The following is a 25,496-nucleotide window of genomic DNA, read 5'->3' on the forward strand; positions in this document are numbered from 1 at the left end:
TTAAAAGGCATAAAGTCAAAAATCAGGGTGATAAAAAACTTTCTGCATTTTATCACAATGAATAAAAACTAATCATTAAATGAAAGAAATCCTTGAAAAGAAACTTTATTATATAGGCTACTCAAGCAGTGCAGCAAATATTAAAATAATCTTTAAAAACCTTTGTCCAACTCTAAACTAAAACAGGAAATAACCGCTGTGGATCTTCATGACTGTTTGTAGATTTGTCGATGATTTTTACATTTTAATGTCACGACAAGGTAAGTTGTAAAATATCATATGGTACAAAGAAAAGAATGATAATTAATAATCTATTATTTGTAAAAAACAAATGTTTTGAAAAAAACATATTTGAATATGTTACATTTTACTTAGTTATTATTACACCACCTGACATTATTAGTCATTCAGTTTAACTGGTTGTTGAAAAAGGTCTTTCAAAATTATATGAAATCAGCACAAAAGTTTAATAGTATAATCAAAAAATCCAATTGTTGTTGTTGTTGTTGTTGTTGCGAACTCACCTCTCGAGCTCAGTGCACCATAGGATGTCCTCTTTGCCGTTCATCATGACAGGGAAGTGTTGGTCTTTGCCCTGTTTGATGGAGTTGGATCGTGTTGTAATGGTGCGTACCTTACCAAACTAAAGACACAAGAGTTCGATTGAAAGTTTTTCTCCTGGTACAGTCTGCTCAAGATCATGAACTGAATAAATTGAGGCCTGCAGGCTTTACACATAACTTACCTTGGCGACACGGCCATGCTCCAAACAGTCCTGAAGCTCTAACTTATCCATCCCAGATGCACACAGTGGTCTGAAAGAAAGCAGATTAATTTCAAACTTGCATAAAGTACAAATCATGCTTTCATTTTTATTGCGATGCTGGTAGACAAGGTTTATAGAGACGGTGTCTGGAGATTATTTAAGAGGAACTGGGGAAGATGGGATGGCACATGCCTCTTCATTCCTGGCAGGTTTCCCCAGAAATAACGTGCCCTGTGTGCAGCTGATACCTCAATGGCGTCAATCATCACTGGATTACACTAGAGATACACAAAAACAAACTGTAATCAGAATCAACCAGTTTAATCCATCTCTAACAACAGCAACCACTGATGAATCTCAAACCTCCAGGAATCGTGAGATGTCTCTCTTATCATTGACGCTCATGGCCACCACATTTTCAAACATCCAGAAGAAAGGTCGGTCTTCCCCTTCTTTTGGTTTCGCTTCACTCAAGAGGCGGTAGAACTCAAAAAACAAGCGTCCAGTCCCCTCTAAACACAAAATAGTGCATCTTTTCAAACGTTTTATATTCTGAGTGGTTGCTAAAGGAGTCTGACTGGTTGTTAGCATCATGCTACGTGGTTGCTAGGGTGTTCTGGGGGATTATAATCCTTAGATATGGTTTGGATTCAATAGAACTAGTGCAAATAAATAAAGATTATTATTATTATTTCTGCTGTATTTATGAAAACACCACTTGATTTTTTTTATATATAAATGAGCCACAATGCATTTTGTGATTTCTATACATTAATATATATATTTAATTAATAATTACATATTACTTTAAATTATTTTAAGTCATCCTGTGGCCCCTTGAAAGTTTGCTTTGAGGCCCCCTAGTGGGACCTGACCCCCTGGTTGAGAACCACTGCTGTAAAGCACTTTGTAAACATTGTTTTACTATTTGCTTTAGAAGTAAAGCCTTACTTACTGTCTCAGTAATTCAAATTGAAACTAACATTATATGTGTGATGGCACAAATCTACTTAGGAAGCTACAAAATGCATGTCCACCATGCAGCCCTACAGAGGATAAGCAGCTTTGGAAAATGGATGGATGAATGGATAAGTCTAAATAAAAAGTTTTAATAAGAACCCTGCCACAGAGCGGATTGTAAACACATCACCATAATAATTTAAGTGTTTTGAAACAGGGTGTAATTATAACAAATGAAAGAATCTACAAGAGGTTTGTGTAGGAGAATGAATGATTCCCTTAATTATATTCATAAGATGATAATGTCTGTAATATCTTACCGTACAGGCCTTTCCTGGCAGGGTTGACAATGGAAAGGTCATTGCAGGGACTTCCACCAATCACCAAGTCAAATGGCCCCCATTCAGCAATCTGAGCAACACAACAGCATCATCTAGTGTTAGCAGAGCTGCACCACACATTCACCTCACCAACATCCCTTAGTTTGTTTCCAAATGTTTCATTACAGAGTGCAACAGTGACCATCCACTTTTTCAGCTGCCAGGAATTATTTTTCCCAGAAATGTTTTTTCCCTTAAGGAATTTATTTTTCCAATAAGGACTTTTGAAAAGTATTCATTACCAAGTTATAATCCATGAACCAAATGAACCATCTACGAGATGAATCACAACATTACAAACCTTCGATTTGAAGCTAAAATGTATTTGAAAATCAAAAAGATAAATATACAGGACTGTGTACTTAATGGCTTTAATGATGGAAAAAATTGCAATCCCATTAAGCACTGCTAATGACATAATGACATAACTTCAGAGAAATGGATTAAAGATCTTGATTATACATACATACACACACACATATATATATATATATATATATATATATATATAAAAACAAGATATTTTTAGTTTATTGCAATACACACACACACACACACACACACACACACACACACGTTTTAAGTACTATGAGGGAATAGGGAGATTTGCATGTCTCCTCAGAGTGGGAAGTCCCTGAGAGCTGTTTCGGCATGATTAGCTTGTCACATTCACTGATTGATGGAGATTTCTTCACAGTATCATGGGTAATGTAGTTTTTCACCAGGAATCCCATTGCTGAAGGATCATTTAAAAAAAAGCTGAAAAATGCAGGCTGATTGGTTCAGCATGACCATATACCATCCATTAACAACCCTGTAGCTCACCGTATGTCTTTCTTTAATGGTTTCTAAGTTACTAATAATCAATCTCCCTATGGAGAAAATGAATGGCATTTACTTTCAGAATGCAACTATTTCACACTATTTTACATTTAATCATTTAGCAGACGCTTTTATCCAAAGCAACTTTTTTGATTTTGATTTCCTACTTTTACTGAAAACATTTTAGGTTCCGACATGAAGTGCAACCTTTTCTGCCTGATACTGTTCCTTGAGTTACTTGATAAGGAAACTCCCAGAACAGATCTAAGTAATTTGGTGTAAATATCAGTGACTGAGGTCAAAGGCGGCATTTAATCAGACATTCCAGATGTTCTGCTGAAGGAAATCCATGCTTCAGACACCTGTGGGAATGGCCTGTGTACATCTTTCCCCTTGGCACATCTGCGTGTGCCAGTGCGAGAGCGTGTCTGCAGACTCTTTTCAGGCCTTCTCATTCTTTCAGTGTTTCATAAATAACCCAACCCAGGGCCCCAAAAACCCCCTCTAATATATCCCTTCTCTCTTTTCTTCCACGACAAGAGTCCTTTCATGCATTCCCTCTCTGCGCGCCCGCCCAATCCAGCTTGGCAACAACAATGGGTGAGTGAATGAGTGATTGAATGGGAGGGTGAGGCGGTGAATGGATGAGTTGAGGAGAGGGGATTTAGGAAGGGAGAAAGCGCTTTTGTGTTCCGTCACTAAGGCTTAAGACAACTTGCTGCTCCATGTGTGTGTCTGAGCGTTTGAATGTGAGCTGGAGAGATAATGGAAGCCAAACAGAAATTTGGAGGTGTGACGACAAAGACCAGACTCAGGTGAGGCCATTAGCCTTATCAAGCGCTGTTGGGACAAGCAATGCACTACTAAACAAATAACTTTGGGCCAGGTGTGTGTGGCCTGTGAGGTGATGGCGCCAATCAGTCTCTCTCAGTCTTTTTGAGGTCTGGGTCTTACTCGGTTAATATAAACCCTGATTATGTATAAACAGCAGTAAAACTGACCTCACAGACCTGAAATAGTCTTCTCCTGAAATTGAAAACAGCAAATGTTTTGTTGAGACAAAACAATAAATGAAGAGCTCAAACTGCTGAAATATTTTAAAGACGCTACACATTGCACAACACAACTTTACATTCGAATATCTATATCAGAGAGGAACTTGTGCAGCAGCCAGAAACGGATAACTGTTAACTCACATTTTTTCTGGTGATGTTGCGTACGTCGTGCACATACTGGATTTTTCCTTCATGCCGGACAACTCCCACTGAAATGGAGTCCTCACATACTTCTGATGCAATGTACACATCAACCTTAAAGCCCAAGTCTCTAAGCACTAGATAACCTAAATTAAGAAAAAAAAAAAACACATTAAGAAAACCTTAGTGATTAGCATTCAAAATAACTAGTGCCCTATTTACATATTCAAATTAATATACAAACAAGATAAAGACATATATTTTTATATTTGTTTAGTGGCATCTTTTTAATATACTAGGCACTAGACGCGTTCCCAATACAGATTTGCGCAAAACTGTGGTGATAATTTATTAATGTCGATAAAAAAGTATTTCAAAATGACGGCATTTCCATTAACCAATGTTATGCTCCTAAAACGTAAATTGTTTCCTCTTGCGATAAGTTGTGGCGACGGATTTTGCCTATATTTAATTGAAAGAGAGCCACTTCAGAAATGTGCGAGGCGTAGCTCGTATAAACGCAAGCATTGACTAGAGTGGCCGAGATCAACTCTGGTGGCTGTGTTGGAGCTGTAATGCGCTGAAGTTAAATTGTCTAAGCATTTATGGCAGGGAAAGCCCCTTATACTCGAAAGCGTCCACGTATGAAGTGTTTCTTAGAGGTTAGAGTACACTGAAGAATGATTATATTACTTTTTACATACGCCATGTGACCTGTAAATGCAAAAAAAAATATAATAATTCCATTGCAGTTTTGCTAAATATTCCTTCTTTGAATTACCTGAAAAATCACCTCATGTGAGCGTGTTAACGTGTTTCCATTAGCCGTATTTTCAATTCGCAATTTCAATTTACACAATATGAAGGGTAATGGAAACGCAGCTGCTGATACCAATACTGATGTCTCTATGAAGCTGATAATTGATTATAGCCAATCAACATTACAGTATAAATTAGAGCTATCAATTTTAACATTTATTAGACTTTAAAAAATAACTTTTAATTTAACTTATAAAAATGCATTATAATAAATGTCATATTTAGCTATCTGTGCCCTTCAGCAAGTAGGAAATATACAGAAATTGAATGAAGTTATCAAACACTAAATTCTAAATATAGATGAATCCTTAAAACTATAAAAGTTTGATTGATTTCCCTTTTTTCTTTTGTTATTTGATTAACAGACATCACAGCAGCTGGGTTATTAGGTTTTTGGCTGCTATTTCTTTAAGAGCTGCCGCTGCTAAACATGACATGGATCTGAGACATATCGTGTTTTCTCACAACCTTTTATATATAATTGCACTTTAATATGAAAAGATATACAGCACATTGGCGCATTTGTGTGTGCAATTGAAGAGCACGTTACAAGCACAGTATTGCCTAACAATATCTCATCTAACTGATGTTTCACTGATGTTCTACTGAAGCTCCTCGTCATCTTTAACTTTTTCTATGCTCTTTTGACTCACGTTTGGCACTGAAGCAAATTGGAGTGCACATCTAAAAAAGTCTCCTGTTTGATGCTGTCATAAAGATATTCTGCATGTCTAAATAAACGCAATTTTTGTCAAGAAAAAAAAAAGAGACAGAAGCAGCAGTTCTAAGTAAGCCAAGCCTAGTCCTAGTTAAATATGTTTAACGCGAAATATGTTTAACTAAAAAAATTTATTGAATGCATTAACACGCAAATTTTGACAGCACTAACATATAAACATATATATATATATATATATATATATATATATATATATATATATACACAAATAACTTTAATTTCATTTTGTTTGTGTCAATTTTATTTGTCAATAGATAAAATACCAATAGTGCAATGGGGGTCTGGGCCCCACTAGGGGGCCTCAGCAAACTTCCCTAAAGATGATAAATTATTTAAAATAATTTAAAATAACACAAACCAAGCATTAAAATGAACAGAAATGCCTATAACAGGATGTTTATTATTTGAAATCACCCCCTTTTTCTTTAAATAAAAATTATATGTTAAAGTATTATTTATTAACGTATTTATTTATAGACTTAAAAGTCTCGTAATTTGAGAGAAACCATTTTTATAAATTTTATGAATCAGCATTTTTCAGTTTCATATCATATATATATATATATACCGTAATAATTCCTCAAATAAAAACCGGTAGTCAAATAAACGCCAGGCCTCTGATAGTGGCCGGGGGCATGGTCAACATGGACAAATAAAGGCCGGTCTCAAATAAAGGCTGAAAATTTGTGAAGCAGAGTCAGATAACGAACGTACACGCCCACTGCCAGAGCGTTTCTCGTTCTCGAGTCAAGAACCGGTTGCATCGGTTTTCGGATCATCAGTACACTGAACCAAGAACCGTTTCTTTAAGACGCGTCCGATTCGAGAACCGAGGATCTGATGATACTACGCATGTGTGATTCAGCGTGAAGTAGACTGACACACAGAGCGTCTGAACCGAACTGATTCTTTTGGTGATTGATTCTGAACTGATTCTGTGCTAATGTTATGATCTCTGTCCACTGGAACGCAATCGCTTTTAATTTAAAACGGGTTATTTAAAACAATTACTTATCAAACAGATTTGATTTAGAAATAAAGGCCTGCCTCTAAAAAAAGCCTGCTTCAAATAAAAGCCTGTTACCTTCTGCAGTTCAGGTAAATAAAGGCCCCGGCTTTTATTTGAGGAATTACGATATATATATATATATATATATATATATATATATATATATATATATATATATATATACACACACACACACAGTACAGACCAAAAGTTTGGACACACCTTCTCATTCAAAGAGTTTTCTTTATTTTCATGACTATGAAAATTGTAGAGTCACACTGAAGGCATCAAGGGCTATTTGAGCAAGAAGGAGAGTGATGGGGTGCTGCGCCAGATGACCTGGCCTCCACAGTCACCGGACCTGAACCCAATCGAGATGGTTTAGGGGTGAGCTGGACCGCAGACAGAAGGCAAAAGGGACAACAAGTGCTAAGCATCTCTCGGGGAACTCCTTCAAGACTGTTGGAAGAGCATTTCAGGTGACTACCTCTTGAAGCTCATCAAGAGAATGCCAAGAGTGTGCAAAGCAGTAATCAAAGCAAAAGGTGGCTACTTTGAAGAACCTAGAATATGACATATTTTCAGTTGTTTCACACTTTTTTGTTATGTATATAATTCCACATGTGTTAATTCATAGTTTTGATGCCTTCAGTGTGAATCTACAATTTTCATAGTCATGAAAATAAAGAAAACTCTTTGAATGAGAAGGTGTGTCCAAACTTTTGGTCTGTACTGTATATATATATATATATATATATATGTATATGTATGTATTACAATTTTTTATAATTTGCCTGTAAAATGTGAATATAGAATATAAGAGATATCATAATAACCTGTGGCAATGCCATCAAACAGTGAAAGGACTCTGATTGGACGTCTCTGCTCTGCTGGGACCGCAGGGTAAATCTTTGGACTTTCCTGAAAAAAAGAAGTTAATATAATGTTTTATAATATAATGTAACAAAATCTACAGTTTTGCAACCAGAGTATTTCCCTTTGGTATAAAGGTTAATATGAGACTCACAAACTCCTGTCCATTGTCATTGACGAAGAACTCTTGTAGTTTCAGGCTCCAGTCGTGGCGTTTCTTTAACACGCCATACTGCTGCAGAGGCTGACACATGTAGCAGCGCCATGGGTCCAAATCACGAGCGCTGTTGGCCGCTCCTGCTCCCACTAATATATCCAGACAGTCCACACAGAAACACCTGCAGGCACAGACACTGATCAAAGACAGCCTTTAAAAAGGCAAATTAAACGGATGGTGTTAAAGGTGAAGAGTACTTTTTTCAAATATTTTTTACTATTTGAGTTTGATGTGTAAGCCATTTGTAAGGTGACACTATTAAAGCAATGCTTTTTGTTTGAGCAGCCTGACATGAGTCTAAAAAGATACGCGTGTTACGCGCTAATGGTGCTTTTGTGCATTTATGTGTTTGACGCGAATTCACGTCTGTTGCCAGAGTTGAAAAATTTTAACTTTGGCATCAATTCGCGCCACGTTAACCAATCAGGAGCCTGCTCAGGAGTCACTCATTCAACATGGAGGAACGACTGATGTTGTCAGTGAGCATTCAACCGGAGCTTTATGACACAAGTTCATATTTCAGGAATAAATAGGACCTCGCTTGGAAGAGTGTGTTGTAAATACACATTTAACTTTTGAGTCACGTACACGTTTATCGACCCACGGCCTTCCCGCTGTTTTTTACAACTATTTTCCCCCTAATATAGCCTACAGCTACTTTTCGCTAACAAGATAATGCGTTTATTCAGAGGACGTGTGCAGGAAAAAGTGGAAAAGACCTGAGTGCTCGATCAACATCAGCCATCTTGCAAACAGACAACCGCTAGCACTTGCCCCTCCCACAAGAAGCGGATTTCGCCTCAAACACGCGTCAATTTCGCTTCAAACATTTGCTTTCTACGCGCGTCTATTTCGCTGTAGACGCGCGAATGCATTTAAAATGTTCAAGCGGCAAACTAGATGCGGTAGACGCAAATTTGACGCTCTATTCGCGTTTGGTGTGAACACAGCATCAGGATTAAATTTAGCTTTATGTTCATTTTAGTTTTGTGCTTTTGTGCATCTATCCATCTCTCATTTATTATTTCGGTTTAGCGTTCGTCTTTATTTTATATTAAATGAATAAATACTTTAGAAAGCTATGAGTTTTAAGATTATTTCTGTATTGTCAATTCATTGGAACTCAAACTTAAAAAAATAAAAATAAATAAAGAGTACAACTGCCAAATAAACAATTAATTATAAAAAAATACTGTGATACAAATTTTAATTAATGGTAAATAAATTACATACTTTGCCTTAAAAGAAAGCCAATATGTCAGTGCTGAAGAACAGAAGAAGACAAATGGAAGTGAAGTGTGACGAAATGCCAAGAAAGCTAGTGAAATGAAATGCGAGATTGAATAAGAGATTGTGGGACAAGAATGAGTTTGTGAGAAGCATGCATTCGGTTTCGTACCTGCAGCAGTTGGCGTTTCCACAGAGCAGCACCTCTCTGCCACCACAGCACACGGTGCAGTATGACTGGTAGCCATCATCATCATACATGTAGGAGATTTCCAAATAAACATCCTGATACATGCACAAATAAAAACACGTGTAAATAACTTACATTGCTAAGTGTCCTACCAACCAGAATCCCGAAGCAGTGTATCGTGTTGCTGCAAACAGAGTGTAACAGGATAATGCAGCAAAGATGGAAATGATCTACGGTGAAATCCATACATGCATGGCACTTCCTTTGTCCCCTTAAGGTAATCAATATATACAATACTGATGTCCAGGTGTAAGGATTGAGTGCTGTTGTCTGACACTTTTGTGAGCAATCATGTCAGCACGTGTTGGAGATCCACGTTCCCAGACTCTCGAGTTGTGTTTTGAAAATCTGGAGGATAAGGTCAACTCTTACCTTGCATGTTAGGCAAAGGCCTCCTTCAAACAGCGGGTGGAAGGTCGCCACTTTCGTCTTTCCACAAGAGAGGCAGAACTCTGAAACAGGAGAAAATCAAGCATATTGAAAGATGGCTGAGTCAAAATACAAGAATAACTTGTTCTTGCAACCATCCATAAGAATGGGATAAGAATTAATAAACCAATGAGAAATGTTTAGCAATAAATAAATGATTTAATAAATTGATATCTTCTCTGCATTTCTCCTTTTCTCTAGCTTGCTTTCTGATCTGTCTAATAAACCTGAAATCATATATTACAAATATTTTTTGACGAATTGCTTTTGCTCCTCATTTGTAAGTTGCTTTGGATAAAAGCTTCTGTTCAATGCATAATCACTTTAAAACAAAAGTATGTATTTGAATATAGCCATGATCGTGTTACATAATAGCTGTATATTCCAGATTAGAGCTTAAGATCTTTGCCCGAACCCGACGGGACCCGAAGGGACCCGACCATAGACTGTATAAAAACATGGACGTAGTGTCCGTGACGTCACCCGTAGACTCCTGAAGTGTGTTATTGAAGCCTAAAGTGTGTAGAGCGGGCCGTCGCCATCTTGGCAGCGCGTCACCGCGCGACTCTCCTGGACAATCAAAAATGGGCAAAAAGGCGGGAGCTAGTTGCTGAAGCCACGCCCACCTAGCGCGACGGCAGTCAGCAGCGGCAATCCACCTGTCACTCAAGTGGCTACGCCCTTAATTATGCAGAACTTTAAGTCTTAATATAATTTAAACGGATGAGTTATAAAAAAATTCACCCCCCTCACAGTTGTCATGAAGGGCAAAATTAGCTATATAGACCAAAATAATTTTTTGCACCAGAATGTAAACATGTTTTTTCCTGCTGTAAAGTTGGGCATTTTAACATGGGGAGTCTATGGGACTGACTCCCTTTTGCAGCCAGCCTCAAGGGGCCAGGCGATGAATTGCAGTTTTAGTCACTGCCTCACGAGAGAGAGCGGGAGGTTGGCACTCGGACCCGACGGGTTCGGTCGGGTTCGGGCTTAATTTATATCATCTTACGCGGGCTCGGGTTGGGCTCGGGCTTGCGCTCCGGTTTGCGCGGGAAACGAGCGGTCATGTGATGTGTTTTGATTAGCACGAGAAAGATGCGAAAATGAATGCTGAGTAGGTGTAACGGAGGCTTGCCTCTGGCGAATATGTTTTGGTTGCACCAGCAACTAAAACAAAGTCTTAGGTGTGGACAAGTTTTGACCATGTTTATAATGAGAATAATGAGTAAATAATAACGCACCATCAGCGAGCGCAAGAACGCACTGAAGACATCTACAGTGGATTCAATCATTTTCCAAAAACATGTAGGCTTAGCCTAATCGCTGTGAGTAATAAAGTTTTTTTAAATGAAAACTAAATATTCATTGAGTCTTAAATGCATAATGTGGACAGAGTATATACGCTAATGTTGGCATTATTCTTTTATTAAATGTCAGCTGCTAGTGGCGAAGCAAATCTGGAGCCTTTATCTTAATTTTGTTATTGCCAAATACCCATCTTAATTTAAAATGTATCTTAATTTAATTTGTTAAAAAAAGACTCATTTTATTGGTGTGTTGGTCTATTTATAGGCTAAAGGAACCTATGTCTATTGTAATATGTAATATGTATTTAGAGTGCTGAGATGTTAAGATGTTACAGAGGACTTATTTTATTTCTTTATTCCAACTTCCAAGTGGTGTAGTCTACGTAAGCTATTAATAAATGATGTTAAAACATGAATAAATGACTAATTTTTGACAAAGACAAAAGAGTTGTGTGCGTGCGCACATTTGAATAATGTTGGGTTGTAAACGGGTTCGGGCTTTTAAAAAGCTGTCAATCAAAATGTACTTGTCGGGCTCGGGCCGAAACTTGTCGGGCTCGGGTCCTGTCGGGCCTAACTTTTAAGGCTCGATTACAGCTCTATTCCAGATATTAGTGCTAATTTTAATATTAGTGCCTGTTTATAAAGGAAAAAATATGAAAAATGAAAAGGGACGCACCAATATTTTGGCTGATACAGGTAAGATGGTAATTATTTCCATGTTTTGGATGGTAACTGACAAGTAGCTGATTCTTAAAATTCTTATCTATTTTGTATATATTAGGGGTGTAACGGTTCACAAAATTCACAGTTCGGTTCGATACGATACACTGGTGTCACGGTTCGGTTCGGTACGGTTTGGTACGTTTTAGATACAGCAAAAAGAAAAAATTGGCAGATAAATTTCCTTGATTTTTAAAAAATGTTTTATTTATTAAAACTAACAAAGTATGTTTTTTTTTTTTTTTACATTGAACAATGATGGAGCTATTCTTTACCCATCTTCTATGGTGTTTTCTTAGCAGCATACTGTATAAAACAAAAACAGCTCCTTATAATGTTATATTATTGTAGTAGTTATGAACAAATACAAAGATGTAACTTTTTATATGGAACTCTATAACTCTTTATATTGAGTGTGTTTTTACTCAATTGGTTCTCTATAGGGCTTATGTTTTTTGGAACAAAGCAGGAACTACGGTCTGTCTGAAATGGGCTCGTGAAGGAATATTGTAACGGGGCTCAATTACATTAAGCATGTTCTTAAAACCTACGTTTTCCACTACAGAGTAAGGCGCTCGCTCACTCAGTACGCGCTGAAGGCTCGTTGCAAAATGGCTAATGCATTTAACAGACCAGAAATAGAAGATCCTCCAATAACCAACAGGTCTGGTGTTTGGGTGCACTTTGGATTACCTGTAAGCTATAATGGTGATGATAGAATGAATGGTAAATACTAAGGTCTCATATCCGCGGCTATAACGTAAATGTAGCCTACCAATCGCCGTGGTGATGTCTTTTGCCCTGTTTGAATCCGTTGGAAATGTCTGTCTAAATGCTGCAGGGATAGTTTGATGCGTGTATGTTTCTCCTTTTTTTCGTCTTTTCCCAGATACTGACACACTAAGGTGATGTCGGCGTAAATGAGTTGACATGTTTCAAGTATTCCTGCTGGTGTTTTTTTTTTTTTTGTATTCCCGCTGGTGTACCCTAGATGCGACATATCGTTGTTTTTTTTATCCACCACTCTCTTGCCATCACCATTATAGCTTACAGGGAATCCAAAGTGCACCCAAACACCAGACCTGTTGGTTATTGGAGGATCTTCTATTTCTGATCTGTTAAACGCATTGGCCATTTTGCAACGAGCCTTCAGCGCGTACTGAGTGAGCGAGCGCCTGACTGAGTAGCCTAACATAAACATATAAGTTGGTGTTTTTTTCTTCTTCGGGGGTGTCAGGGGCGTTGCCTGTTACGTCGTTTGGGTTATTGGGCTACCTTGTTGAACGCATATCATTATATTTCAAAAAAATTTTTTATTTTCCAAATATAATTAATTAGTCCAACGAACCGTTCGGTCCATAATGCGTACCTAACCAAAAGCCTCGTACCGAACGGTTCAATACGAATACGTGTATCGTTACCCCCCTAGTATATATATATATATATAATTTTTTTGTTTTATAAATAATATGAGCCTGAAATAACAGGAGAAGACAGAGGAGAACAGTAAAGAGAAGGGGCCTGGAGCCAGGACTCAAACTTGGATCATTTGAGGCGCCAATGCAGTATGAGGAAAGCATTATTGGTTGCTACGTTTTTGCATTCAACCGCACTGCTTTTTTATTGTTTTTCTACATAAATGTGCTAAATGGACACATTTGACCTAGGGCTGGGCGATAAATCGATTTTATCGATTAACTCGAATTTGACGTTAAGGGCGATTTGTTTTTAATGAAAATCGGTTTTCTCTTTAACTTCCACCACCGGCTCTACCCTTAGGTTTCCGTAGTTCAGAGTGGGCTCGCCCTCCCCCCGCTTTCCTTACAGCCGCACACAGACAACATGACAGTTAACAGCGCAGAGCTCGTTCCAAAGAAAGGCACCGTTTCATCCGTTGTTTGGAATTGGTTTGCTTTTTTAGTGTCAGACACAGAACAAATAACGCCACATTGCAAAGTGTGTTTAAAAGCCGTTGCTATAAAAGGTAGCAGCACAACAAATTTATTCCAGCATCTTAAACAGTAGGGATGGGTACCGAAACCCGGTATTAAACTGGCCCCGGGGCTAAATTATGAAAGACCGTAGTATCAGTAAGATCTGACGCTATCGGTTCTGCTTTTCGGTACTGGAGGGAAAAAATTTATGTACTATGTATTTTTCCTTAATAATGTTATCGTGCACATTTTATCTCACCAAACATTTCTAATGTGCGATCATATTAAGTCGTTTGTCTGTGAGATCTGCAAAATCTGTCATGCGCGCTACGGAGGCTGTCTGTCTGTCACACACGCATACACACACACACACACACACACACACACACACAACAAGAACGAGCACGGCGCACACACACGAATAACAGAACGAAAACTCCCGCTAAATAATAAAGAGTGACGATGGCGTAAAGATTTGCTTAATAATGTTATCGTGCACATTTTATCTTACCAAACATTTCTAATTTGCGATATTATTAAGAAGTTTGTCTGTGAGATCTGCGGCATCTCTCATGCGCGCCGCGGAGGCTGTCTGTCAGTCACAAACACACAACAAGAACAAGCGCGGCGCACACACACACATAACAGTACGAAAACTCCCGCTTAATACAAAGAGTGACGATGGCGGAGAGAGCAAAACGTTCCAAAGTGTGGTTATACTTCACTAGCGTTAGGGTGACCAGATGAGATTATTCAAAGATCAACAGTCTGTCTAGTGTGCCACAAAAAACAACAACATTAAAATCATGAACTCAAATGTCAATGTAAAAAAAAGAAAAGAAAAAAACAATGATTGTTGTAACAGTGCGTAAATCAGACCTTTCTGTAATGCTAACGCTAATGAGTTTAAAGTTTTGTTAGCACTTTATGAATACCACTGTGACAAGTATGTATTTTTGTAATAGATCTAATTTTGTCATTTTGGTTACATTTATTTAACCAAAAGTTTTTTATCAAAGAGGGACACACAATTTTATTTTTTATTTATATTTTAATTTATTTTGAAGGTGCATTGTGTCACTGTAAGTTATTAGAAAACTGATAAGCTACATTTTCACTGTTTACAATGGCAGTGCCTGCCATCTCGCTTACAAGCATGTTTTGAGGCTTGTTTCCTGTTACACTTATGCACAAAGGGGAAATTTAGATTAAACTGCATAAGTGAAAATCAGAACAAAATAAAGAGTACATTTGTTTTGAGCAATTTCTTTGTCGGTTGTAGTTTGTTTTTAAATAAAAAAAAAAATCGATTAAAATCGAAAATCGGGTTTGGTGTGAAAAAATCTGAGATTTTTTATTTAAGCCATATCGCCCAGCCCTAATTTGACCACTGTGTTTGCATTTTTTGCAGCACCTCACGCATGATGAGCAACTCAAAATAAATATAGGCTGGTTCAACTTATAATAAACCTTTCTTAAGATCTTGTCGTTTTTCATTCCACTGCCCTACACTTAAATTTTTTTTTATGGCAAAGGTCTGTGTGAATGGCTCCTAATGTGTTTTTTAATGAGTGAAGGCAGTACCTGTAACAGGTAGCAACTTTACACACCTTCTATACTTCTGTGATTCTTCAAAACTTCATGGACCATTTGTTCTGAAAAGTAGATGAATTGCCAGTCATAAAGAACACATGAGAGATAAAGCTCAATGCTATTCAATTACACAAAAGTATATTGCAAATATTGTCTGAAAAGGTTTGTATGGCTGAATTAATTGTTCAGAATTGCAAAATAAATAAATAAAACACGATTTCATAAAGGAATTTGGCCATTAAGACATCAATTCATCATTTGCATTCACGTGTCATTTAAAGGGCTAGTTCATTCAAAAATGAAAAGATTCTGTCATCATTTACTTAATTCATGTCACTCCAAACCCAAAACATTTTATACCTACTCATAGACTTTAAATGGATGGACAGCAATTTATCTGGTTTCATTAAATATATCTTAATTTAGGTTCTGAAAATGAGTAAATTTTCATTTTTGAACTCATCCTTTAACATCACATTTGGTGTGCAGCAGTCTCACATGAACATAAATAATAGCACATGTGTGAGCTCTAACCTCTGCTGTAGACGTCCTCAGTGCCAGGTTTGGCCTTACAGAGGCTGAGACGAGCTCTCTTGGCAGAGGGGGGGAGCTCCGGAGGGCTGGAGTCCAGCAGCGCTGAGCTCTCTGAGGCCAGGGGAAAAACACAATACTCAGCTGGAAGAGAAACAAGTAGATTTATATTACTCATTGTTACAATCAAACATGATCACACATTAACTGTAAATAATGAACTGTAAATAATAATAAAGCAACTGTATTGTGAGAACTACTTCAGCAGCTGGCCAATGCCTATAGCATTACTACATAAAATAAATTATAAAACGTTATAAATAAATGAGAAAACAGACTTTCATGTTGCAATAATTTTACATTCAAAATATGAGTGCGGCACAGTACGACAAATCCCAGACAGTAAACTGATGCCTCGTTCTATTTATGATGAATATATATATTCAATTATTTATTTTATATTATTATTATTAGTGCTAATTTACCTCATGGAAGGTTGTGTCCAGACAGGTTCATTTGATTACTTTTTTTAACAATTACAGTAATGCAAATTTTGGGGGAAATGTGCCGCTGTGAAAATAAAGCCACAAAAAAAAGAATCTTAATAATCTTAAAATAAGATAAGGCTGTATTCACACCAGGAAAGTCTGCTAGTTCACTTGCTTTGGTCCAGACCAAATACAATGTTGATTTTTTTTTTTTTTTTTTGGTGTGGATCAGGTTCACACTACCATTTTTTGCAAGTGAATCAAAAACTGTAAACAAAAAAACACGTGTGGTAGTGTCTTCCATCCACTGGACCGAAATTCTCAAGCAGGGAAGAACAGGAAGGCTAATCATGGAGATCTTTCATAGTGTAAATTTTATTATTTTACTGATTTGGTGTTAAAAGATACAAACTAGATTTGAAGAAACTTATGAGCATCATATGAGACAATGTCATACGATGTTGTAATTACAACTTGCCGAAAATAATATGTATAAAGATATAAAATAGCATATCACAATGTTAGTTTAAACATTTAACCTAGATAAATGTGCACTATTAGGCGCATATCCAATCGTTTGTGCGGAGAATGGAAGCTGAAGCCTGCTTCAGGACATCAGTGGAAACAAATTAAATATGCTGTCATTTTTGTCCATAAAGGTAAGAATAATACATTATTTGGAACTCTAAAGGGTCTATTTTTATTTGTGTGCACTCACAATATCAAGAAAACGTTTTGCTTTTGTAAAATAAAGAAAACAAATAGGATGCGCTTGCCGTCTCTGTCTTGAACAGGAGCGCTTCACAAAAATGCACTGAAACACAGCAAATATTTTCCTTACAGACATGATGAATATATTTACAGAAAGCTTTAAATGACTACAAAACGAAATAATTCCAATCCAAAACAAAAACTTTTATTAATATGTAATCCGTAAAGATCCATTTCTTTTTAAATGTATGTCCAATGATGAGATGGCGAGTCAGCATCATCGCCTTCATCTTTGCGATACTGACTCATAAAACACTATTTTATTAACCTCTTAACCAAACCCCCCCATTATGGGACTCACAGCTGAAAGTGCCCTACCTAACTTAAAATTGCAACAGTTCCTTACTTCAGTGTGTTACTAATAATAATTTTGGTGTCTTTGGAAAGAAGACCCCTTTGGGCTTTACTTTTTATCAACCAGAGTTGATAATGCTCAAAAATATTAAAAGTTATTGACACCGAAGTGCCTTGAAAATTTACCATACTGATTTTCTTTTTTAATTTGATATAAAAATACATGAAATCAGTCCTGGAGCAATCTAGAAAATATGGGTTATGGGTTGAAAGTCCCATGTCTCACGAGTTTCTCTTTCAAATCTGAAGATACCATGAAAAATTTGATCCCTGCAACCATTTTTCTGAGACTATGTCTAGTCCCCCACCCCAAATATAAAAAAAACTATTTACCAACTGTATTGAAGGGTTCTACAAACCATTTTAGTCATTAAACATACCACTGCATATGTTTTCAATTATAAAACAATAGACATCATATAAGTGATTTATTTGAGCACTCAAAAATACAATAAGAATAATTTGAGTAATAAAAATAAATAAGATTTAACTATGTATGCCAATTACAGTACATCCTGAGATTGCTAGAAATGCAGCATTTACAATGATTTCAGCTCATATAGTCTATTATAACGTGCTCACGTGTTGATGAAAAAAAAAAAGAGGAATTTGTGCAAAAGCCTAGTTCTAAGTTACGCCTCCATCAGATGACAGGTGCGTCACTGCGAGCATCACAAGAGAGCACCAGAATTCAAATAAACAATCTTCCAACGATCTTTGACTTTTTTTTTAGTGGATCATCTCATTCTGTTTGTGACACTGTACGCTACAAAACCATGCTGTTTTTTACTACCAAGACACAGTTTTCTGAGCAGGAGTTATTCAATAATGGACACAAACAATACTGTCCCTGAAGAACTGAAATGGAAACAAAGGAATTATCATCCATATTACAATGTTATTGCTTCATTGGACTAAATGTGCTCTGTGAGATGGCGTTCAGTGGACCCTTACGTTTCTAACTAAACCGGGATTTACAGATGTGTTTATGACTCCCTATTACGACGAATCTGGTATGTACTGCGTTTTGATTCTTCATGTTTTGATGTGTACTGCTTACACAAATTTAGCAAATACATTCTTTATAAGCTTCCATTGAAAAACAGCAATCTGTTGTCGATGTTTGAGGCTTAGATCTTTATAATGATATTTAGTTTGTCAAGATTAATTTTGTCCCATTTTATTTAACGTGCAAACAAAGAGAGTTTACCCTCTGGAGTCGATTAACGCGTATACCCGTTTTGTGGCATCTTCTCCTGATAACCCCAAAAAGAACTTAAATTACACATTCAGTTTTGATCATACAGATAAGAGCAATACATCAATCAAATCTGTAAAGGGTTTACTTTAATTTGTATACACATAATAACAACAAAACTTTGTTTGTTTTCTTTATTTTTGTAAATGGACAGAGTGCGCTGTCTGCCACCTTGGTCTGCATGATCTTCATTTAGAAACGCACTGTAACTCAGCAAATACTCAACAAAGATATATGAGAGGTATCTATAGAAAGCTTGACATGTCTACTTTTAAACAACGCGATGTCCTGTCTTTCATATCTCCATTCATTACATCTAATGCAATTACGCCAAAGCGCTGAGCGTGCTATTGATATTACAATAGACAACGTGAAGCACGCAGCGTGTAAATGGCCATAACACAGCAAACAAAGCAGCGAGAAGGTTCTTCAAGTTTTTTAAATGTTACTGTTCAATTTGCACTTCACAAAAGACTTGTTCTTATTTAGAACTGGTTCTGTTCTTTGAAAAGAACCTTAACCATAAGCAATTTCTAAGTTTCGGTTCCGAAAACAGTTCTGGTATGACATGTGACCAAGCGCTGTGAGCAGCCTGCCGCTGGTGTTCTGACGATTCTGCGTTTCCCGTAAAGGATGTCACAAAGCAAATAAAAGAAACGCTGCATTGAGTAATTAATTACTGAGCACATTGATTCCAATGACGCGCATTCCACAGACACACTGCACCATGTTGCATCTTTAACTACCGAACACATCGTTTCCCTCGACTGTACGCACACTCACGCCTTTGATAACGGTGCACGTCGATTTGTCTGACTGTACACGTACCGGCCGCGCGCAGCACCTGCCGCCACTAAATTACATTATATTTGTCCTATATTGTCATTATACATACTGACTTCAACTTGGACCACTAAATAAATATACTGCTTGTAATTGCTGCCTCAAAGTTTCTATTTTCTGTCACAAAGGGAGTTGATGTATATTTCCTCTAGATGGCGCTTGTGAACGTCAGCACTAATTTACTTAATCTACTTTTGATTAGTTCAATTTGTATCATTTTATATTTTTTCATTTTTTCATGTTTATTGTGATTTCTATACTCAACTGTTGTTTATTTGAGCAAGATTGAATCTTTCTAAGAGTTTCTTGATTATATTTTATTTTATTCCCAACATGCTTTTGTATGTCACTTCCTGTTTTGTCATCCACATGAAGAGATGGAACGATGTAATTAATCATCGAAAAAATTAAAAGGGTTTTTTCTGTATAATCGTAAATCATCTGATCAAGAATCTTCCAAGATATAATCCTCTCTTAGCACACAAGCAGGCAAAAGTGGTATGTGGATGTATTTTCTGTTTATTTACGAGTTTAATGTGACGTGTGTTTTACATTTAACTGAATGTGTGACTGGTTTTTGTTGTATATTTTGTCCTTTTTACTCGTTCTACGGTGTTGGTGTTGATGCTGGTGTCTATGTTTGGCATCTATATCGATGAGTGCATTAAACATCTGTGAAAAAGGAACCTCAGCCTTCGCATTGTGACTAAGGGCGGCATACTGCTATTGTTATGCAAGTATTATGGAGTACCTCCACAAACCAGTGGAGTAATTATGGAGTTTATGGACTGTGTATACATGGTTATGAGTGTAACAGTTTATATTTCATTAATTAAGGGAAATTAACAAGTCTTAGCCCTCAAGGGACTATTTTGCCAACCAGCTTATTCCTGCTTGAAAAAGCAAAATGTTATTGATAGTGTAAAAAACATCAACTTTGAAGCACATGCTTCAAATGATTGATAGACTAACATTACTCAACATTACTTACTACATTCCAGCAACATTACATTCAATAAAGGTAAAATAGTAAAAAACATAATCATAGTTTATTATAAAAATTTCTAACAATACCCAACCCTACATATGAAGATCCGTATATTGTAATATACGTTGAATTTTGACATTGCCGACCTTTAAATTAGATTTGACAGTAAGGAAGGTATTGATTAAGCATTGAGTAGTTGAGTATTGTGCATTTTCCCCTACTACTATTTTTTAATAGTTGTTTAATGATTTTAGTGGAACCGGAACCATTAGGTAATTATCATCACTTAAAGTTTGGTCCATTCATTAAACAGCTGTTGACAGTCATCCTTGCGATATATAATATATATATATGTTTCGTTCATGGACTTTCTGTTTCCCTATTTTGGTCGTGTCCCGTTTCTTGTTTAGTTAATTGATTAATCCCCACCTGTTCTCCATTCCCCAGATTACCTCCCTTGTGTTTAAATCCCTGTCTGTTCAGTTCCTCCCTGTCCGCGATTATCTATGTTATTGTCTATGTTACCTCTGTTGAAATTATTAATGTTCATTAAACTCCTCTTTTGATTTATTATCCTCCTCGCTCGTCTGAATCCCACGCCTGCATACACAGCCCGTAACAAAATCGCGGAAAGGTGAATTTAGCAGCGTTTTTCTTTCTTTTTTGTTTTGTTTTCTCCCTCTCCCAGAATGGCTATCCCAGCAGTCCAACTCCTGTGCCTGGAGCAACTGGACCATTCGCTGGAGGACCATACCAGGGACTTTATCGATCTGGCGTGCCTTACTAGCTTCCCGGTGTAAGGAACTCCTGCCAGCGAACGGTCCCAGAGAGGATTTTGCCGCTTTTCGTGACCGTCAGCCCCGCTGAAGACGATATCTCAAGCCCCACTCCCGAACCAGAAACCAGCCAGCCGCCATCCAGCTGGACGGAGCAACTGCCTGAGCCCACCGCAGACAGAGAGCCTGAGCCCACCACGATGGAGCCAATCGTCGCCAGAGAGCCTGAGCCTCAAGCAGCGTCTGACCAGGTGTGTGAGCCGGCTACATCGTCCGTTCCCGAGGGAGTTTTAGTGGAGATCGGGGGCTTGGAGGGAAGCCCTGCCCACACTCCCACTAATGAGGGTGAGCTGCATCTGGTTTCTGTAAATTATATGGAGGAATTAATGGACATTTTTTCAAATGGACCTTATAGACTGGTTTGTGGAGGTAAGCCCTGAATCTCCTGTTTCTCCGCTGGTTCCGCCCAGCCCTGATCCTTCTGTGTTCCCTCCCAGCCTCCCTCTCCCACTTCCTCCTAGACCTGTCAGTTCCTCTGCTCAATTTACACTGGTTCCGCCCGGCCCTGAATCTCCTGTTTCTCTGCTGGTTCTGTCCAGCCCTGAATCTCCTGTTTCCTCCCGGCCTCCCTCTCTCACCTCCTCCTAGACAAGCCAGTTCCTCAACCTCATCTCCGCTGGTGCCAGTCAGTCCCGCAGCTCACCCTCAGTCAGCGCCATCTGGGCGTTGCCTCGTCACTCGATCCCTCTGGCTCTGTCAGGCTCCTCCTTCCCTGCGGTTCCGCCTCCTTCTTCCGGGGCCCCACCTCCGCCTTGGTCGCCTGAGCCTTCTGCTCCGCCTGGCCCCTGGCTTTTTGTCTGCTTGGTTCCAACCTGGGCTCCTGATCCACTGGCGAAGGTCTCCGTCAGTCGGCCCCGTGTGTCGTCGGCCCCTCTTCCACCATGGCTCCTCCCGCCATCAACTCCACCGTGGGTCATCTTGGCGTGTCTCTGGAGGACCATCTGGCTTCCCCTGCTCCAGGCTCCTCCCTCCTATTCCACCCTGGGTCCATGCTCCAAACTTCCGCTCCCTTGCCTGCCCTACGCCTGCCTCCAGAACCCCCACCCTCCCTCCGCTGGAATTCCTCTTTCGGTGCGAGGACGCACCGTTCCGGGAGGGGGCGAACTGTTATGTTAATGGACTTTCTGTTTCCCTATTTTGGTCATGTCCCGTTTCTTGTTTAGTTAATTGATTAATCCCCACCTGTTCTCCATTCCCCCAGATTACCTCCCTTGTGTTTAAATCCCTCTCTGTTTAGTTCCTACTTTCTATGTTACCTCTGAAGTTATTGATGTTCATTAAACTCCTCTTTTGATTTATTATCCTCCAAGCACGTCTGATTCCCATGCCTGCATACACAGGCCGTAACTATATATATATATATATATATATATATATATATATATATATATATATATATATATATATATATATATATATATATGCCTATATAAATTTTGTGAATGATGCCGGCGATTAACTGCACCTATTTCCTTATTTGAAGACCATTTAAATAACAAATTGAATAATAATAAAAAGAAATCACAAACACATTTCTGAATAAAATTATTTTATACCCTTTAGTTATATCTAATTTGTCATTTTTAATGAATGTAGGCCAGTTACATTATTCTGATTATTAGGCCTATTAATATTAAGTTACATTTATTCTTAAATTTATTTAATTGTTTTGCCCCACAATAATTTCATAGTGCGTCCCCGCAAACCTGACGCTGCGAGGTAAAGATTAGGCTAGCTTACTCTTTATTGAAAATGTTTTAAAAAGGTCTTTCAAAAGGTTTATAGATTATAGGCCTGTAATTAAAATTATTACAATTGCAATCATCAAAAAAATTTAAATTAAATAACTTTAAGTTAAAAAAAAAAAAACTTTTACACAAAATACATTTCTTCTCTCTTTATTTTAAAAATGTATTTATTTATTTTGCACTAGCCTATATGTTCGGGCCACAAGAGATATATTGAGGAACTAAATTAAAACATTTAGCTACTGTATATACCATTATCAGCATATGAAGTAGATTTGTCTTTCGTCATCGAAAGCGCCATCAGTTTTTACTTTTACTTTCTAGATTTCTAGAAGATTTAAATGACTTAAAAAAAATCAGTTGTTCATAGAAATTTTGTGGAAAACTGTAATAAAATGCAAAGAAAACACAAATCTTATCCTGTTTATTTAAAGTTGGAAAGCAAAAAAAAGACATTCAGTTAATATGTTCTTTTGTGTGTTTAATAGCTTAAGTATTTCAAATAGGGCTGGGATAAATGATTATTTTTTAAACGATTAATCTAGCGATTATTTTTTTGATGCATCGATTAATCTAACGATTATTTTTTCCCCAGACCGATTTCGCTTTCGATTATCTCCCCATTAATTGACTACTAACAATTTATACATGTTGATTTACATATCTGAATGAAAAAAACATGAATTCCTTAACATTGCAAAATATGTTTATTGCTCTTAAAATCACAAAATAAAAGACTGACTAAGAATGCATTACTTTGCACTTGTATAGAGATAGCATTCAATAAAACCTTGAAGCCTTGAAAACACATAGCTTACTGAAACAAGCTTACTGAACACATAAGGCCTAGCTTACTGAAAAAAAGTTCTTCTTTCAGATGAAAATAACAACAACTTGATGTCTAGCATTCAATAAAAAAGTTCACCCAAAATACTTGTTTAGAGCAATTGAAAGAATACAGTAACCAATGTAAACTTTAGGGCTTTAAGCTAATACAGAGAGTGCTTTTCCAAAAAATAAAAAATAAAAATTAACAGTGGGAGCCAGCAGCCTGTCATGTAGAAAAAAAAAATCTCCGAATGCTCCACGTGAAACTTTGGCGTTCCGCCCTTTTTCTATCGTGTCTAATGATTTTGGTTAATATGCAGGAGGGAGAGAGAGGAGAGAGAGAGAGAGAGAGAGAGAGAGAGAGAGAGAGAGAGAGAGAGAGAGAGAGAGAGAGCAAGACAGCGCTCGTATAGTTTGAAGACTGTGAGTGTGCGCGCACAGCCGGGGCTCTCTCTCATACGCGCCCTGTCACTGTCACTCACCGATCAAATAAGGCTTTGACAGCCGCCAAAAAAAAAAGATCAATGCAGAAAAATTCCTGGATTGGTTATATAACGTTGGACAGAATGTTGATCCGGCCATCGCGTATATTCAGCGCACATAAGATAAACGTTTTGCAAACGTTTTTTAGAGAAATAAAAAACAGGTCGACGAATAGATGCGCATATTTATTCATCGATGACCTCGACGCGTTGTCCCAGCCCTAATTTCAAAGTATTCTAAAGTATTTAGATTAAGTTACTTAACCTGAGTAATCTAACGAAATACATTACTGATTACTTTTTAAAGCTTGTATTTTGTAATCTGTAGTGAAATATATTTTAAAAGTAACCTTCCCAGCCCTGATGGTATTATAATGTTATACTAAAACTAAAACAATGGAAAAACCCTTAAGATAACATGTAGAAAGAAAGAAAATATAAGCGTGTATATAAAGCATGCAGAATAACGTAAGTTGACTTTGAACGATGAATTGCCGCTTAAAACGATTACGTAATTGTGGCATCCTTAATTGTAATTGTGATTATAAATTTGATTAATTGTGCAGATCTAAATACAACCTTATTTTTCTTCCTTTTAATTTCGCAAATTAAGATTCTGGCATCAAGAAACTATCCAAGACAAATACAGCCATGAATAAGCAGACAGGCAGTTTTTAGACAAAGCACATCTGCAATCACTGTGGGAAAAAACCAGGTATCTATAAAGTTATAAAGTAATTAGATATGCTATTTCCTCTTTCTGATTCCACTGTAAGACCACACCACCAGAGCCAAGCATTTGTGTTTGCTCATCCACAGGATTATTTTCAGTGTCTTGATGCTAAACTGAAACATCTCTAAATAGCCCTAGGTTTTTTAAGTATCAACTACATGTAAACACTTACTCATGGCCCCATTTTCAAAAAACGTAATAGTTGATAGATAAGTTTCAACCAGAAAGTTTTAGAAAAATACTTAAGGACCTGACTTCTTTAAATGAGATGAAACACCCCAAACCATGCCAACAAATGTCTGCACCAGCTCAGCTTGTGAATATTGCCTCAAGTTATTATCATGTCAATAAGTAATAAAGTATGAAGTTTCCCCTAATTAAGTGCACTAATA

The 25,496-nt window shown here is 37.4% G+C and overlaps 1 protein-coding gene across 2 annotated transcripts in view; it reads right to left on the reverse strand.

Moving 5' to 3' along the window:
- LOC132118035 (DNA (cytosine-5)-methyltransferase 3B-like) overlaps positions 1–25,496 on the reverse strand; it is a 66,914-nt gene that overhangs the window by 1,995 nt on the left and 39,423 nt on the right. The window contains exons 9-20 of one of the 2 annotated variants that reach the window (XM_059527509.1): positions 15,779–15,919; positions 15,262–15,306; positions 9,631–9,710; positions 9,181–9,293; positions 7,719–7,902; positions 7,528–7,612; positions 4,125–4,270; positions 2,047–2,137; positions 1,130–1,278; positions 959–1,044; positions 746–815; positions 525–643 (exon numbers count right to left, since the gene is read on the reverse strand). In XM_059527509.1, coding sequence (XP_059383492.1) covers positions 525–643; positions 746–815; positions 959–1,044; positions 1,130–1,278; positions 2,047–2,137; positions 4,125–4,270; positions 7,528–7,612; positions 7,719–7,902; positions 9,181–9,293; positions 9,631–9,710; positions 15,262–15,306; positions 15,779–15,919 — 1,309 coding nt within the window. Of the gene's footprint in view, positions 1–524; positions 644–745; positions 1,045–1,129; positions 1,279–2,046; positions 2,138–4,124; positions 4,271–7,527; positions 7,613–7,718; positions 7,903–9,180; positions 9,294–9,630; positions 9,711–15,261; positions 15,307–15,778; positions 15,920–25,496 lie in introns of those variants that run through there. The other variant, XR_009425876.1, reaches the window with a different exon arrangement.

This window comes from Carassius carassius, chromosome 37, assembly GCF_963082965.1.
Source record: "Carassius carassius chromosome 37, fCarCar2.1, whole genome shotgun sequence".
In the NCBI taxonomy this organism is placed as follows: domain Eukaryota; kingdom Metazoa; phylum Chordata; class Actinopteri; order Cypriniformes; family Cyprinidae; genus Carassius; species Carassius carassius.